This window comes from Notamacropus eugenii, chromosome 3 (genome assembly GCF_028372415.1).
Source record: "Notamacropus eugenii isolate mMacEug1 chromosome 3, mMacEug1.pri_v2, whole genome shotgun sequence".
NCBI lineage: Eukaryota > Metazoa > Chordata > Mammalia > Diprotodontia > Macropodidae > Notamacropus > Notamacropus eugenii.
This window is the reverse complement of record NC_092874.1, coordinates 228310099-228328125: the sequence shown is the minus strand read 5'-3', so window position 1 is coordinate 228328125 and position 18027 is coordinate 228310099. Positions and strand designations below refer to the sequence as shown.

The 18027-nt window shown below is 41.8% G+C and overlaps 1 protein-coding gene across 1 annotated transcript in view; it reads left to right on the top strand.

The window, feature by feature from the left end:
* TESPA1 (thymocyte expressed, positive selection associated 1) overlaps positions 1 to 16395 on the top strand; it is a 42451-nt gene extending 26056 nt beyond the window's left edge. Inside the window, exons 4-11 of the mRNA XM_072654939.1 lie at positions 952 to 1001; positions 1604 to 1657; positions 3143 to 3179; positions 3786 to 3884; positions 4959 to 5167; positions 5994 to 6967; positions 7535 to 7631; positions 15546 to 16395. Of these exons, the coding sequence (XP_072511040.1) occupies positions 952 to 1001; positions 1604 to 1657; positions 3143 to 3179; positions 3786 to 3884; positions 4959 to 5167; positions 5994 to 6967; positions 7535 to 7631; positions 15546 to 15634 (1609 nt within the window). The 3' untranslated portion in view covers positions 15635 to 16395. The remainder of the gene's footprint in view (positions 1 to 951; positions 1002 to 1603; positions 1658 to 3142; positions 3180 to 3785; positions 3885 to 4958; positions 5168 to 5993; positions 6968 to 7534; positions 7632 to 15545) is intronic.
* Positions 16396 to 18027: the final 1632 nt, after the last annotated feature.

Genomic DNA, 18027 nt, shown 5'->3' with positions numbered 1-18027 from the left:
AAGTATTATTAAGTTCTCTCTGTGTCAACAAGTGTGCTAAGTGCAAGAAAGGCAAAAACAGGCCACATCCTCAAGAGGTTTACATTCTAATAGGGGAGAACATACCAAATATAAATAGAGTAGAGAGGAGGTAATCTTGTAGAAGATGGGATATGAACTGATTCAGAAGGGAAGCCAATGAAACAAAGAGGTGAAAGTGAGAAAGGAGAGTATTACAGGCATGGTTGATGATCGGTGTAAAGGCATGGAGATGGGAAATTGAGTGTCATATGCTAGGAACAGCAAGAAGGCCAGTGAAACTAGAACCTAGATTTCATATGAGTAAAATAAAAAACAAAAAGAAACGCAGGAAAGACTTAGGAAATAATAGGAAGTGATTTTATTTTTTTAGTAGGGGTAGGGTATGATGTGGTCAAACTGACCAAACTTTGGCAGATGAATGGAGAATGAATTGGAAAGAACTTAAGGAATGCAGAAAACTATTACAATAGTCCAGGTGATAAAAGTCTGAACAAGAGAGGTGGCTGTGTAAGTGAAGGAAAGGGGACATATAATGAGAGATATTGTGAAAGGAAATGACAAGATACAGCAACAGACTACATGCTTGGGGCAAGGGAGAAGTCAGAGATAATTCTGAGCCTGTGAGCCTGGGTAATTGAGAAGATGGTGGTATTGTGGAAAACAACAGGGAAACTGGTGAGAGGGGAGAGCTTGCTGGGAAAGATGAGTTTGCTTTTTAGATATCTGTTGGACATCCACTTGGAGATCTCCAGAAGGTAGTAGGTGATGTGGATTCTCAGGAGAGAGACTAGAGCTAGAAATGTTGGGCTGGGGATCATTACATAGAAATGCTAATTAACCTGGGAGAAGCATGAACAGCAGTCTAGTTTCCCAGAAAATTCTGTGATCTCTGTGGTAAAGTGGCACAAACCCCAGCTTTCTGTATTTCAGATCCTCAGAGGAAGGGTTTCCTGAAGAGCCTGGCCTGTCCATCCATAGTGGTGAGCATCAAATCTCTTTCCTCCCTTGTTCTCTTTCCCGGACTGTGTATTGTATCTATTTTTTTTTAACAATAATTTTTCTTGCAAATATATGCCAATGATCCCTGGAAGCTCAGGGAAGGGATTACTGATCGTTCACAGCATGAATGAGCTGGATCTTCTCCACGTACAAATAGCTCATTTTCTAAATGAAAGCATAACATATTCTTGTTCATATCACTACTCAGTCAATACATATTTATTAAGCAGGTGCTAGGTACTGTGCTAAGCACTGGAGACACAAAGAAAGGCAAAAGATAATCCCTGTTCTCAAGGAGCAGTATATGTAATTATGTGACAGATTGTATGGAGGTAGGAGAGTGAGTAGAGGAAAGGAAATTTTAGTTACATATGACTGTGTGTGCAGTTGTGTATATTTAAATATGAATGTGTTTCATTTGTGTGTATAAGTGTGCATACATATTTTTGAGTTTATGTGCAGTTTTGTGTATCATGATCTTGTGTGCATGTATGTACATATATAATCCCTTCTGCTTACTGGTGTCTTGGGAAAACAAGCTTCCTTTGACTGAGATCCTCTTGGTTTCTTGGTTATATCTAAGGATGTCCCAGTCATGAAGCCAGTTTCGAGGATGACCTCACCTTGGGAGCAGAGGGTAAGAAGCAAAGGGCCCAGGGTGGGGTGTAAGGGGTTTATCAAGAGCAGAGGCTTAGACATGGGTTCTGGAGAGGTGTTGGGGCATCTCTCTGCTTTAGATTAATAGAGGCTACTACCAACACTGTGAAATTTGAAGGATGAAGAAAAGCCTTCAGTTCACACAAATACACACACACACACACACACACACACACACCTTTTTGAAATTCTGCTATTAGAAATACAGTCCTTTGGATCCCTATGTCTGTCTCTAAAAATTAAAAAAAGAAATTGTTCTTGAAGGAGTGATACATTAATACAAGTCACCTTCTGGGGACTTAATCTTACAACAGAACCACAGATTGCCAGACCTGGAAGGGATTTTAGGATTCATTCCTCTAACACCTCAGTTTTAAAGATGAGGAAACTGAGACCTAGAGAGGCAAAGTGACTTACCAGATACTTTCTTGGAGAGATGGAATAGCTTGGGAACCTTAGCAGGGAGGGAAAGGGACACTAGCCCTGAGAAGATGAGGGGTTGATCAATTTCCTGTTTCACCATTTTCCCTTGGACTTTCTCTGATCATCATTATGATAGGTCAAGACCAAGAGTGTATCTAAGCTGAGCATTGTCCGCAATCTGGACCCTAGAAACTTATTATCTCTAGATAGGCCCAAGCTCAAGTATCCCAGAGCAGGCCTGGTCCCATGCTATTGAAGCTATGATAGAACATCCAATCTCAGTCCTGGAGAAAGCCTGACACTATGAAGAAAACCCTGGATTCAAATCAATGGACATGAGTTCAATTCTCAGCTGTTAGAGCCATGAGAGTGACCTGTGTCTAGTTTCTATTAGACATATAACTGAAAGCTAATCACTAGTCCTTTCTCAGCCTCAGTCTCTTTATCTGTCAAGTATGGATAATAATACTTGCACTACTTTGTAAAATATTAAATAAATGTGGGCCATAATCATTCTCATCATACCTGCCCATGGACACATAGCCAGGCTTGAACTCAGCTCATCTACTTCCAAGGGCTCTGGTGAGACCAGATGGGAAAATATCTGGCCCTAAGGTCAGAGGACCTGGATTTGAAGCTCATCTCTTCCACTTTCTCAGTGTGTGACCTCACAGAGATTATTTCATCTCTTGTGGCCTCACTCATCTGTAAAATGAATAGTTTGGTCTGGCTGATCTCTAGGGTCTTTTCAGCTCCAACATTCTTAGATTCTATAATTCCTGCCTCTAGAGAGGTATACATTGGTCAAGCAACACCTTCCCTCATAGATATTCTGGGAAAGTCCTAGATGTTCTCATTAAGCTGATATAGGGAGAGAGTAGAGACTCCCAGGGACAAACAATGGGAATATGAAAGGTGGTCCAGGTAAAGGTAAAGGAACCGAGAAGAAAGGCTAGCCAATCAAATTGAGACAATATGGAAAGTTCTGATCACTCTTTTCACCGTTTTTTTGTTTTCCTTTCCTTTCTTCTCCAACCTTCAGCAATTCTGTTAGCATCCAATGGTAAACTCCTTTCCAGGTGAGTGATGAAGGCCATCTCAGGGAAACTGGGTGCCTTGCCTGGAAAACCAAACATGTGGGCCCAGAATACTTCCATCTCTCCTGGAGAACACCCCAAATATACATTCTTCATGTTACCCTAGCCTGTTGACATAGACCTTTACCATCCCACCTCCAAAATACCACCTTTCCAAATAGCTTCCTCACCTTTCTCCATGGAACTCAAAAATACCAAGTGAGGTCCCATGAGTCATCTGGCCAGTAGAAACTCATGCTAATAGGGTGAATAGTCTAGAAATGAGAAATATCCAGCAGAAGGAATGGGTTTGTTTAAAAGGGAATGAAAATAATTAATGGAGGATGAAAGGGATCTATGTGGACCCTGAGTTAGCCAGATGGAGAGAAGAAGGATATTAAGATGGAATTGAGTTGATGCCCAGATATGGAGTTGGAAGGCCCAGTGGGAGTTGAGAATACTCAGAAGGGGATTCAGGTGGCAATTAGATTAATACTCCCACCACCATCACCACTGCCATCCATCTTTCTGAGAATATCCTGGGGAGCAGTTATCAGAGGTGGTACTTCTTGGGAGAGAGGTTGATGACAGTAGCTCTAATCCTTGCAGGAGTTTCCTGGAGACAACCAGGCCAGAACATATACTCAACCTTGGCTGCAGTATGGCATCTAGCAACATGACCAGTGGGACCAATAAGACTAGTTCAAGGTAGGAAATGCATAGCAGGCAGGGGAATGGGTACAAAATCTTCAGGCCACTTTGAGCCTCCCTTCTCCTTTTTTCAGTCTCCTTTTAGAGTCTGTTTCCTGAGGCTCAAATAATCATCCATCAACTGACAAATAGAAATTAACAAAGAAAGAATGATCAGAACTCATTTCCTGCCCTATACTATGTGTCTAAAGAAGATACTGCCCAACTTTTTGATTTCAATTTCAAAAATAGACACCTCTTGAGTGTTAGTCTTGAGAAGGCAGCTCTAAGATTTCAACATTGCAGGACTTTCTTGTGGATAACTGAGAGTTGACTAGTTAATAAATAGTCTTAAAGATACCAGTAAAAATTAAACAAGTCAAAATAAAAATTTATAGAAAGACATTTGATTTTTAAAGAGCATTCACACCTTAACATTTGTGTGACCCCAAACCAATCATTTAACATTGCTGAGCCCCAGTTTCCTTGTCTGAAAAATGGGGATAATGATATCTGAAAGGCTCAGATACAAACTCACATCCTGAGAATAAGGAATTATTTTACTGATAAAATCGTTGGACAACCAAATTCCTAATTCCTACCCACAAGCAATTCAGTGGCAAGGGTAGGCAGAGAAAGAACATGAGCTTAGGTTTCTAAGTCATGTGAAATTTAGAAAGTACTTTCTTCACAACAGCCTTGTGAATTAGGTAGTATAACCGCTTTCACCAGTAAGGAAACTTAAATTCTGAGAGGTGAGATGATTTTCCCATCTGGGAATTATAGGAGCTGAGATGAAAAGGGGATCAGGGTGACATATCTGATTTTGAGTCCAGGGATGTTTTCTTTCCTTCCTTCCTTCCTTCCTTCCTTCCTTCCTTCCTTCCTTCCTTCCTTCCTTCCTTCCTTCCTTCCTTCCTTCCTTCCTTCCTTCCTTCCTTCTTCTTCTTTCTTCCTTTCTTTCTTTCTTTCTTTCTTTCTTTCTTTCTTTCTTTCTTTCTTTCTTTCTTTCTTTCTCTCTTTCTCTACACCTTGTGATTGAACTCATTGGTGCAGACTGCCTTCACTGGCCCCATCTTTCTCTCTCCACAGCATCTCAGAGATTCTGGACAAAGTCCGGGAGGATGCAGAGGATGTCCTCTTCAGTCTGGGCTTTGCTCAAGACAATCATAGAGACACAGCTCGGATTCCTGCCCGCTTCTTCACCACCCCCTCACAGGCAAAGGGCATTGACTTTCAGGTCTTCCTGAAGGCTCAGGTGCGAAGGATAGAGATGGAGGACCCCTGCTTGATGCTGGCCAGTAAGTGTCATTGAAGGTCAGTCTATCCCACTCTCCCCTGCAACCCCCAGGGCTGAATGCTCTAAGCTTCAGGTAGTCTTCTCTTGGCCATACATTCCCTTGCCTCTAAACTGGACTCTTTAAGGTCTGTTTATAATCTAGGACTGAATTCAAATTCTTAATGTACAGATAAGGAAAGTGAAGGGGATGAGGTAATGTGACTTGGCTAACATCATACAGATAGTAAGTAGCAGGGATTTGAACCTAGCTCTTACTGTCAATACTATGTATTGCTCCATTATACCATGGCAGCCTTTCTGGATATCATTTAGGTCCTTTATCTCTGAACTAGGGTCAGGAAAGATAGATCGGCTGTTATAGTTTGAGGGGGTTGCAGTGTTTGGAGATAGCTGAATGGCACAGTACATAGAGCACTGGGCTTAGCCTCAGAGGATAGAATTTGGAGCAGCTAATAGAAGTTACAGAGAAGTAAATATCACCTCAAAAAAGAAAATTTCTCTAATACTCAAAGCTGTTTAAAAGTGTAATGGGTTCCCTCAGGAAGGGATGAGTATCCCATTAATGGAAACCTTCAAGCAGGAGGTTTAACAACTGCTTGGTGGGGTCTTTGTGGAAGAGATTGTTCTTGTTCAGAAGCAGACTAAACCTGATGACCTCTGGGAACCCTGACAACTCTGAGATTCTCTGAATTCCCAATCCAGTCCCTAAAGCTGATCAGGAGACCCTTTCTTTGTTTCTGATCATTCCTGGAAGGTTTCCAAGGGAATCCCAGAAGTCACTGATGGTTCATCACCATGTTCACATCCTTCCCTCACTGTGCCCACAGGTCGGTTTAAGCAGGTGCAAACACTGGCCACCACCGCTGATGCCTTTTTCTGCCTCTACTCCTATGTGTCCAAGACTCCTGTCCAGAAGTTCATGCCATCCCAATTGTTCTGGCCCAGTGCTGCCGATGCACCTCTCATCCGGGTCCTTCCCCCAGAACCTGAGGCCCGATCCCCTGTGGAGCGCCTTCGGAGAGCAGTATCCAAGATGTGCCTGTATACAACTCCTCGAGATGTACCATCTCCACCTTGTGCTTCAACTACAAGAAATAGTCTAGATCAAGTGGTATGGGAGGTGATGGACAAGGTGAGAGAAGATAGGCTTGCTCTCCAGGTGGAATCAGGAGGAAAGGCTACCTCAGACCTCTGCTCCAGAGCAGAGGCTCAGTGGGGGATTCCATCACCTCTCCAAACTGAAGAACTTATCCCTAAGTCCTCCTACTGCAGAGATACAGGGAAGAAAGAACCTGTGGACAAGGGAGATCTGGAAGAAGAGAGAGACACTAAATGGGGTAACACCCACATTGCCATCCAGCCTCCTACAGTGTTCACTCCACACATTTGGAAGGCATCTACTCCACAGCCCTTCCATTGCACAGACACTGAGATGGCAAAGTCACAGACCAGAGGGGATCTGGAGTGGAAAACAGAGGCAAAGGAACAGAAGACTTGGAATAGAGAAAGAGAACTATGGGGCCAGCAATCCAAAGAGGAGACACATTTAAGCAAGTATCAGGATGTCAACAGTTCCCTGGAGCCTTGCAGGGGGCAGAGGTATCATGGAGGGACAAAAGGACAAGCAAGAAGACGACTGTTCCAAAGGAACTACCAAGGTATCAAAGGGAGGAGAATCAGTTCCTTAGAACAAGCCAGCACTGAAGAAGAGTTGGGGAAGAGGTCAGTAGGATCAGTTCAGCCCCACAACACCCCCCAGAGGTTCACTGAAGAGCAGCAGGACTCCATGGATTTGGAGGAGGTGAGCAGAGAATTCTGGAATGAAAGGGACGTGGGTCCTTGCCCTAGTGTTGAGGGGTCAGGTTGTTGAGTAAGATGACAGAAAGGGGCCCTCACTGTAAAAGGCAAAAGAAATCAGATTGTCCTCTCTCTGAGAATCCTAATTTCCACAAGCAGCCTATGTAGAGTTGTGTCCTGAACCCCTTGGGACAGATCTAGTTGGGAGAAATCCGTGGTTTGTCCTATAAGAAGCTTTAGACACATTGTGGAATTTCTAACCTCATTTCTGTCTCTATAGAGAGCTATCAGTCCTAGCATTCTGTATACAAAAAAAACCAAAACACTCAATCTGTTGACTCTAAAGTCAGCCATGCTATGTGCATATGGTTTATGTGTACTTCACATTTCAAAAAATATAGAGGCCATGAACCTGCATCCCATTATCATAGTTCCCTGGCTGATAGCAAGTAAACTCAGACTTTCTGCATGGGCCAGGTAAAAGTTCTTAGCCTCTCTTTGTCACTGTACCCCAGGGTCAACCTTATTCACCTCAGCTCCTAATACAGCTTTTCATGTTTTCTGGCAACAGGTACCTAGCAACAGTGATGAAGAAGGCAACAACTGCTCCAGTGAACCTGTGTGTCCCTGCTCATTACCCCTTGGCACCTCTGGATGGAAGCCCAGGGGTAAGTATTCCTCAGGAGAAATATTCTGATTCCTGGGAGTCCCTAGATTGAGAGAGCCCTGGGGACTAACCCCCTCAAAACCTGCTTCCAGGCTCTCTTGATGACCCAGAGGAAAATTCCACACTTAGGAATCATGCCTTTGATATCTTCTGATACCATCACTCAAGGCTTAGACTTCTTTCTTGGGGTTATTGCCTTGAGAACATCCCTGTTCTCCTCTCTCATAAGTCCTCCATCCTGAACAAGCTCCTCAGATTGAGTGTCTTTAGAACAATGAAAGCTACCTTATCCCAGGCATGAGAATTGACCAGGACATACATTTCTTATAGGCAACAATAGAAGACATATAGAAAGGAGGGAACTGAGACCAGCTTGGTCTAGTTTAGAAGTTGGGTGTCCAATGAGCTGTCTTTGATCTGGATGTCTCTGTCTACTTTCAATCTAGTTTCTTCTCTCTATACTTCCCTATGAAGTCTGTATTCCCTACCCAGTTGTCCCCACCTGCTACTCATAGCCCAGGCTGAAATGCCCCATGAATGTTCCCGTTCTGGCTACCAAGGGAGCAATAGTCTGCTTTCCCAATTTCTTCCCCAACTTAGGCAGACATGTTTCCCAAGCCATGCTATATAATCATAGAATCTAGGAATTGGAAGGGACCTCAGGGAACGTTACTTCAGTTCAACCCAGGCAATACTGCTAGCTAGAGCATACTAACAAGTCATCATCCAGAATCCATTTGAAGATAATGAGCCAAGGATGGGGAACCTACTGTCTCGTAAGTCTCACTCCACTTGTAAATCACTCCAATACAAGAAGTCTTTCTTCAAATCATGCCAAAATTTGCCTCCGTCCAACTTCTACTCACTGTTCCATAGTCTACTCTGAAAATAGATTATCTACTCTCTCTTCTATGTGACAACCTCCCAAGCATTTAAAAAAAAATATTAGCCTCTCCGTGCCTCAGTTTCTTCCCCTGAGAAGTAAGAGAAATGGATTAGATGTTTGTTCTTCCTTCTAATTCTAAATCTAGATCCTATGATTATGTCCCCTTCAAGTCTTTCCTTCAAGCTAAACATCTTTCAATTACTTTAAACTATCTTCCTATGCCATGGTTTTGAGACCATTGACCAACTTAGCTACCATCTCTAAATGTACTTAAATTTGTCACTATTTCTTCTAAAACAAAGGGTCCTGAGCTGGGTCAGATACGTTCTAAGGCAAAAAAAAAAATATGTCCCTCTCACTCTGGATACCAGACCTCTGTTAATGCATTTTGATGTGCATTAGATTTTTGGGGTGCTAGGTCAGACTGATGACTCATGTTGAACTGGAGTTTACTTAGATGACCTGGAAGTTTTGTGGGGGGTTTTGCCCTAATTATCACCAAGCCAGGGTTGGCCTTCTTCATCCTGTATTCACGGAGTGAGTTTTTTGAACCCAACTTCAGGATTTAGATTTGTCCTTATGAGAAGTTCATCATGACTCTCTAAGTAATAGATCTTTCTTAGTCATGGGCTTCAACTCTCAATTCTCTCTTCTTTCACTCATTTTCCTTTGCCTCCCACCTCTGAGTTCTTTCCATCTTTCTTTTATCTAGGACCACAAACCCCTTCAATCTAGCCTCTCCAGTTCCTTGCTCTTACCCCTTACCCATCAATTCTCTCTAGTCATCATTAATAATCAGTTGTTCATTTACATGGAAGGTAAAAGTCTGCACTGGAGAAATCCAAATTATTACCTACTATGGAAGATTTTCTCTCAAGTAACCCACTTTTTGCCAACTCTTATACTATAGGTTAAAGGTGTGAAAATAGGGTGTCTTCAGTGGTAGCATTCCAAAACAGCAAATTAGCCTCACCTTCCTGTGTTACTTTGGGACAGATAGGAAAGAAGGAAGGAAGGAAAGGAGGAAGAAGAAAATAATTTGCTGTTTTGGGCTATCTATATAATTTGCAGGTCCATCCAGATCATTAGATCTATCTATCTATCTACAGACAGGCATAAAAAGGTAAAGATAATTTGCTGTTTGGGGCTATTTATATTAATATAAATCACAGGTCCATATATATATATTATGTAGAAATAGACAGATAGATGGATGATAGATTAGGTAGATAAGTAGATAGATAGATAGATAGATAGATAGATAGATAGATAGATAGATAGATAGATAGATAGATAGATAGATAGATGATAGATAGGATGGACCTGTGATTTATTTAGTGTAGGCTAATCCTAGATGGAAGCTCCTTCCTTGGAGATCTTCTCTGTAATTTTAAGTCACAGAAAATTCCCTAGAGGCACTTAGACATGTCCATGGTCACATAGACAGTATGTATCAGAGACAGGGCTTGAACTTGGCTATCTTTCTGATAGCCAAGCCTGGTCTTCCATGCACTACCTTCAACCTGCCTCTCTGGAATTCATTACAGGATATTTTGAACAACTTGTGTGTAAATCAATGAAGAATTAATTGCCAATGTGATTAGAGATAGGTGTCAATATGTAGTGAGTGGGTAAATTGGACTGAAGGGAGTCAAGGGACTCAGATAGAAGGCAGAGAACAGCAATGGAAGGAAAAGAGAGAGCTCAGGGAATACTATCAAAGATAATGACGAAGGAGAGGTCTACAACCTGAAGACTCAAGATGAAATTGTCAGATGGACAAATGTCAATACTGAACTTGAGTCAAAAAAAATCACCCTAAAAAGGACAAGTTTACAGTCATTCAAATGGGAGAGAGAACACAAAGGGGCACTTGTAGACCGCTAAAAAGATATATATCAACCATTTGGCATACAAACCCCAAAAGTTAAGGTGACCTTAAACTGAATTAATGGGGGCCAGACTGAAAAGGGTATATTCAACCAGAGACACACCACAGCTGGAGTTTCATGTCCATTTTGGTGTCCCAAGGAGCATTGACAGACAGGAGTGTATCAAGATTTTGGCCAAAAAGACATCAAATAAGGTATTACTGAGAGATAGCTTGGCATAATAGATAGAGGGCCAGCTTTGAAGTTGTCTTGCCTGTAATAAATACAGATTGTACAATCTTAGGCAAATTACACTCTCAGCATCCCAGACAACTCTCTCAGACCGCATAAAAGTTATAGAAAAGATCTTTTGGATGGAGGCACATAGGAGAAGGCATAAGTCTGGTTTTTAATATTTTTAGAAAGCATTCTAAAGAGAAGTGGAAATAGTCTGGGAATTATTTGGAACATCTGACATCACTATAATTCTTCTTTCACATTCCTTTAACTACCTAGTGGAAAGAGGCTGCATGTGTGGAGTCAAGGGTTGGGTATTCTAGTTCCTACTCTCCCACTGGGAAATTAAATTCATCTTTATGAGCCTCAGTTTCCTTATTTGTAAAATGAGGGGGGTAGACTAAGTGACTTTTAACTCCTATGCTCTATGAATCTCTGATGCTCCATAACAAGGAAAATAATTTTGAAATGACTGGCAAACATCACATCCCGTATCATATCATATCGTATCATATTCCAAAGTGTTCAATAGCTATTTCCCCACCAGGTGTCAGACTTGCAATAGTAAATGCTAAAATAGTTTTTTTTCTTGAGCTCCCAGATGCAGGAGCTATGAACTGGTCTGATGAGTGACAAGAGTCTTTCCTAATCTCCTGTGGGGAACTGAGGGTACCAGTCACTTCCAAGGGAAATGTCCCCCCATTGCCATTTTTTCCCTACTATTACCCTAGTATGTAGAAGATTGGGAAGAGAAATTGGGAAGATCATACCCAAAGAAAGAAAAGGAGTCATAACTTTGGCTAACCACAGAGGGAGTTAGGCTTCAGTTAGAACATGGGTGTTTGCAGCTGAAAAATCCTAAAGCAAAATAGTGAAGTTCCAAAAGGAGCGACAAAGGGTCGTGATGGAGTATTTTCCCATTGGAGATCCTGGAAGAATAGGAGGTAATGTGACCCAATCGATAGGGCAATGGGTCTGATTCAGGAAGACATGGATTCAGATCCTAACTCAAAACCTTGCTGGCTGTGTGATCCTGAGCAAGTCAACTGCCTTCTCTGTGCCTCTGTGCCTCACCTGTAGAATGAATCAATCGGACTCAATGACTTCTGAAGTGTCTTCTTGTTCCAAATGTGTGAAACTATGTTAATAAAGGATCCCTCCTGGGGGAAAACACACACACATGTGCATGCGCGCACACACACACACACACACACACACACACACACACACACACACACACACACACACACACACACACACACACCCCTCTCCTGAAGTCAGAAGATCCCAGTTCTAGTGCCAGCTCCACTATTAAGTACCTGTGTGGACTTTACCAGCACCTTTCCATCTCTGAGCTTCAATTTCCTTGTCTGCAAAATGGGAGACTTGGGAGGCATGATCTTTAAGGACTCTTCCAATTCCAACATTCTACACATGACCCTGTGATTCCTCTGGCATAGTCCTACTCTGAGGGAAGGGGAGAGACAGGATAATGGCTTTAGACCTTTAACTCAACCACTCTTATACTCCAGACTATGGTTGCACCAAGCCTCTTTTCCCAGAAACTGTGAATTCTCTTCTCTTCCCCTGATACCCTTGACCTTCCCAGGCTAAGGGACTGTAGGAAGGCAAACAGTAATAAAGACAGTTCTGTATTGCTAGGGATAGAGGTCCTATTAAAAATGTTCAAGAGTATTATTCATTCTGTGTCATCTAAGGCAGAGATAAGTAAAGTGGGGTCTCTAATCGATGAAAAACAATCCCATCTCTGCCTCCCCCAGCCTGCAATTACCTCCCCTGGATTCATGATGTCACTGCACAGCTGTGCACATACTTCTAGCTCCATGGCATGTGCATGTGGGAGGAAGAGGTGAGAGGGGAGGTTCTAACAACTACTTTCAGGATCATCTCATCCATTCCAATTGCTCCAAGCTCAGATGACCCATCTCCCAGGATACCTTCTCTTCCTGAAAGTTGAGGTCCTCCCTCCACCCTATTCCCTTCTCTGAGAAGGGCCTCTTCCAATCACCTTTTTAGTAAAGTGCCTGGCACACAGAAAGTGATTACTAAATGTTTATTGATTGATTGCCTACTCTAGAGCTCCTTCACACTTCACACCCCCTCTACCTGAGACAATTTCCATTCTTTGTACAGCCCCTGCCTTCAGAAGAGCCAAGACAGAGCCAGATTCTGTATCATCCTGAAGGCCTCAAAGCCCCCAAAACTCAAATGGGGAGGAGCATCTAGAGACATTTAACTCAACCTACATTTAAATGTTAATCCCTCTAACAACATCCTAACAAATAATCATCCAGCCCCCATGAGAGAACTTCTAGTAATGGGAAATGAATAATCCAGTGAGTCTATTCAATTCTGGACTGGTATAATTCTTGGGAAGTTTTTATTTCAAGTGGACATTTACCTCTCTGCTGTTTCCACTGATCACTATCGGTTCTGTCCACCTGGGCCAAGCAAAACAACATTAATCCCTCTTTGTTATGACAGCCTTTAAGGTACTTGGAGGAAGCATGTTTGAGACTCATCCAACCCCTAAAGTCAATTTTTGATGTTCTATGCTAGGAGAGGAGGAGCAGGGCATGCTAACCATCCCAAGACTAGATGACCTAAAAGTATTTCTATGGAACTCTGAGATATATCATAGTAACTGTTACCAGACAGCTTCAATAATTTGACTGTGTTAAGACTGAAATTCATTTCTAAACACAGACTGAAGATAAGCAGGTCTTGGAGAGAACAGGAAAGCCATCCCAAGATGAAATTTTTGCCCTGGCAGAGCCACAGCTGGAGAATCATGGGATAAAAGATCGACCAATTCACTTCCTCTATATAGAATTCTGTCTTTTTATCTATGAAGTCCATGGGGTTGGAATAGGTGATCTTTAAGTTCCATCCAACTTGGCTTGGCTAGCATACCCTTGGGATGCTTTATTGGTTGGTCTGTACTCTCTTATCTTCCAATATTTATCAAGTATATGGTCTGTACCATGGCCCATCTGCCTCTGTTGTATCAGTATGAGCTCCCTTCTCTTCAGGCCATGTGTGTGTGGTGTCCTTTATATGCAAAGGGGATGCTCCTCATCCAACACATTTGAGCTGGGGCAAATTTGTCAGGCTCTATCCATTCTCCATCATGTAACAATAGCAATAGTTTAAAATTTGCATTAAGAAAAAAATCACATTCACATATATTACTCAAATGATATATTACATATAAAGTGTTTAAAACTTCTATGTAGATATTAAATATTACTACTATTATCATTACTCCATTTGACACTTATTATCCTGTAAGAGAAGGGTGATTAGCCCCATTTTACAGATGAGAAAACTCAGGGTGAGATCTTAATTTGTATCAAATCATGCAAAGCACACCTTTATAGCCTGGGCCAGGTAGACCACATCTAGAACGTACTTTTGGACTAGGACTAATTAGCACATTTTACATCATTATCTTTATTTATTTATTATATATTATTAATTGATAATAATTAATTAAATAACAATTAAAATTAATATATTTGTTACCTTTGAAAGGTGCAAACTTTAATACATGAAACTACTGTACCACATTCATTATTTGTACTCATTGCCACCTGGCCATATTATATTCCATTCCTGGTGTCACATTTTAGGAAAGGCATTCTGAAACTGGAGCATAGCCAGAGGACATCAGCCAGAAAAGGGAAGGCCTTCAAGTTCATCCTATATGAGGACAGGTTGAAGGAATTGTGCTTGGTTAGCCTGGAGAACAAAAGACTTGGGGTAGGAAGAATGAGACACATGATAACTGTCATCCCGTGTCCCAAAGGCTATCATGGGAAACCAAGCATAGAATTTTTTTCTGTTTTGCCCCAGCAGGCAGAACTGGGAGTGATAGAAGGGTATTATTTAGGATTTATGTAGGGAGAACTTCCTTATAATTGTAGCTCTTCGAAAGTGGAACGTTCTCCCTTAGATGATGATGGGTTACTCTTCACTAGATGCAAAGACTGAACAACCACTTTTCAGGAATGCTATAAGGAAGAGATTTCTTTTCAGGTGAGGTTTGGACAAGACGTCCTCTTAAAATTCTGAAATTCTGCCATCCTGTAGAGGTTATGTGACTCATCCAGCACATAGAGTTGAAAAATGGAGGAGCCAGGATCATTCTATGCTCTCAGGGCATTTCCCTAATCTGTAAAGTGAAGAAATTGGACAAAGTGATCATTAAGGTCATTCATAATACTATGACCTGAACCTTATTCTTCTAAATCCAAGCCCAGCAGTATTCCTACTATGCTATGTAAGCTAGTGAAAGAGACAAAAGCAGACTGGTCCATATTGGGATCAAACTCTTGACCTCTGTCTCTCCTACTTGCCCTGAGCTAGACAGGATACTTGGCTTAGCTTGTGCTTTCCTTCTTGGCAGACCCCTCTGGCTTCCCATTGTTGGCTTCCCTGTTAAAGGGCTCTCCTACATCCATGTACAGATACCAGCTTTGAGAGTGAAAGGCCACTCTGACTTTTGGGAAATTTCCTATGTGAACCCTGAGGCAAGAAAGGAAGACTGAGTAGGAAAAGAATAGAAAAGATTTTTGAAGTGGGACATTACTGATGTTTAAGAACAAAAGCTGTTGAATTCCAGAGTAGCTTAGATCTGTGAAATTCCTGTGTGACCTTGAGTATTATTAATAATAAATAGTATGGATCATATCATACCATATCATATCACCTCAGTGTCCTCATATGTAAAATGAAGATGAAATTTGTCTTTCAGGTTCTAGTATTCTGACTTTCTATACTTCTGTGACCCTACAGTCAGAAGAGAATTCTTTATGGAGGTGTCTAAATTCTTCCCCTCCCCACCTCTCCTCAAAAATAATCCCAAGGGCTCACTGTCTCTCATTTGTCTCCACTACAGGCTTTCTCCTTCACACCAGCAGCACCCACTCAGACAGCAGTGGCTTCATAGAAGAACAGCCTCTCCTACCCCCCCCATCACTCAACTGAGAAGGTTCTTCAAGGGATCTAGTCCCTAGCTTCAGGGGCCTCAGGCCCCCTGATATGAACATAGCAAGGCCCCAGGGTGGGGAGAAGGTTTTGGGACAGAGGTTCATTTCTCAGCTCCTGCTCCTTGCCTAATACAAAAGGGAAAGGTGGAAGGGCTGGTGAAAGCTGTACCTGGGGAGCAGCATGCTTGAACCCTAAATTTAGTACTAAGGAAATCATTAAGGGGTGGGAAAAGAGGGGCTAAAGGAACCTTATAGTTTCAGTCATCAACCTGTCTACAACTATCTGCAAAGAAAGTATGCCCAAGAGGAAGGAGACCAATTCATGAAGCCATCTCCCAGACACAAGCTCCATTTGTCTCTACTCATGAAGATGTTCAAATAGTATCCCCTTCTGTCATATTATGTGGACATTTTGTGCATAGAAATGATCTCAGGTGGGAAGAGAATGAAACAGTTCCTGAATGTAGTTGTTTATGCCAGACATCTACGATAACTAACACAATCATGCATGGGAGAATATGGAAGAGGGTATTGTCCAAAGATGAAGCTGTAACTGATATCATGACAAAAATTCATCACCTCCACCAAATCCTTCCACAGTCTCTGTGCCAAGACCTTGGACAGCTCACAACATGGCCAGGCACTCAAGGTTTCCCAGACATACTGAGAACATCCAAGAACTTGGGAACATACAGGAAAAGCCACTCAGAGATGATGTATATCTAAAAAAAAAGTGTATATAACACGTGTGTAAATGTGTGTATGTATATAAGCATGTGTGTATATATAACATAAATTTATATGTGCATATGCATATATATACACATATATGTGTATATATGCATACATGCATATTGCTTGTAATCAGGAAGACCCATCTCCATGAATTCAAATCTAACCTCAGACACCTACTAGCTGCGTGATCCTGGACATGTCACTTGACCCTATTTGCCTCAGGCTCATCATCTGGAAAATGAGCTGGAGAGGTAAATGGCAAACCACTCCAGTATCTTTGCCATGAAATAGGGTCATGAAGAGTCAGACATGACTGCAAGAATTCAACAACTATACATGCACACACATGTATGTGTATATAGGTATATGTATATATGTGTATACATATATACATATATACATATAAAATATCATGTATAAAACCACAGAGACTAGTAATCAGACCAAGAGAGATTTAAACAGAAAAGGGAAGGGGGAAGAGGGGGAGGTGAACAGGGAAGAGGAACTTTCACATACAAGTCATGCAGAAACAATAGAACTCTGGACCTGTTATGCCAGAGGAGGTTTCACCTAGGTTTTGGTTTTGCTTTTTTTTTTCTCTCTTCTCATTCTAAAGGAATTGCCTCTAATCACAGTATTTTATAAATGGTAGTCCAGAAGCCCTGCTCCTATCTGCTGGCTGCAATTGGCCACAGAGGAAAGGGCCTGGGGGAAGGGGGGCAGGAAATGCTGTCTTCAGAGCTACTGCCTGCATGTGCTGCTCACTTATTGTCACAACTGTGTCTTGACCCACCCTCCCACAAAAAGGCCCATCATCTCTGGAGGCATCCTGTCTGGAGCTCTGTGGCCCAAAAACCCAATGGCACAGGTTGGATCAGGACTTCTCAATGAGATCAGCTACTCTGGGTGATCCTCTCCCTTCTTTCTTTGTTTTCATCCAAGGTGCAATGAATCCCAGCATATAATGGAGACTATAAAAATGTTATTATTCTCCATTTTTTCCTGTCAGGTAAGAACGGTAAACTATGAAGGACTAGAACTGGACTTGAACTGCCTCATTCAATGTTTAATAAATCTTCCACGGTGATCCCTAATATCCAGCCTTTCTGCAACCTCAGATTCTGTGTCTGCTTAAGAAAAGGTGACCTTCCTCTGGGTGATTCCCACCTACTGGTCCTTGTAAAATTGAAAGGAATTTTCTGAAAACAGAAAAGAAAAAAACTCAAAAGCTTTGATGTATTTTCTAGGGAATTAACTGGAATGTCTTATCTCTGGAGGGAAAATTTTTTTTTTTTATAATAGAACCCTTATGTGGGCCATGATCACTGTCATTCCATTTGTGAAGTACTGTCATCTAGAATAGGAATTAGGCTTATTTCATGTCTCTCTGCAGCACAGAGAGTGGAAGTTACAGAACAGAAAATTTCAGCTCAACATATAAAAGCTCCCTATAATCATCAGAGCTGTCAGAAAATGGAAGAGACTCAGGAGGTAATGTCAAATGAAAGTAGCTGAGCAAAGGCTCTGACTCAATGGCTAACTGTCATGGTCATTGCAGAAGAGATTTGGGCATTGGGTCAGAGGATGAACTAGGTGACCTTTAAGACATCTGTCAACTGCAATTTAATGGATCCATGATATGAGGACAATGTGAAC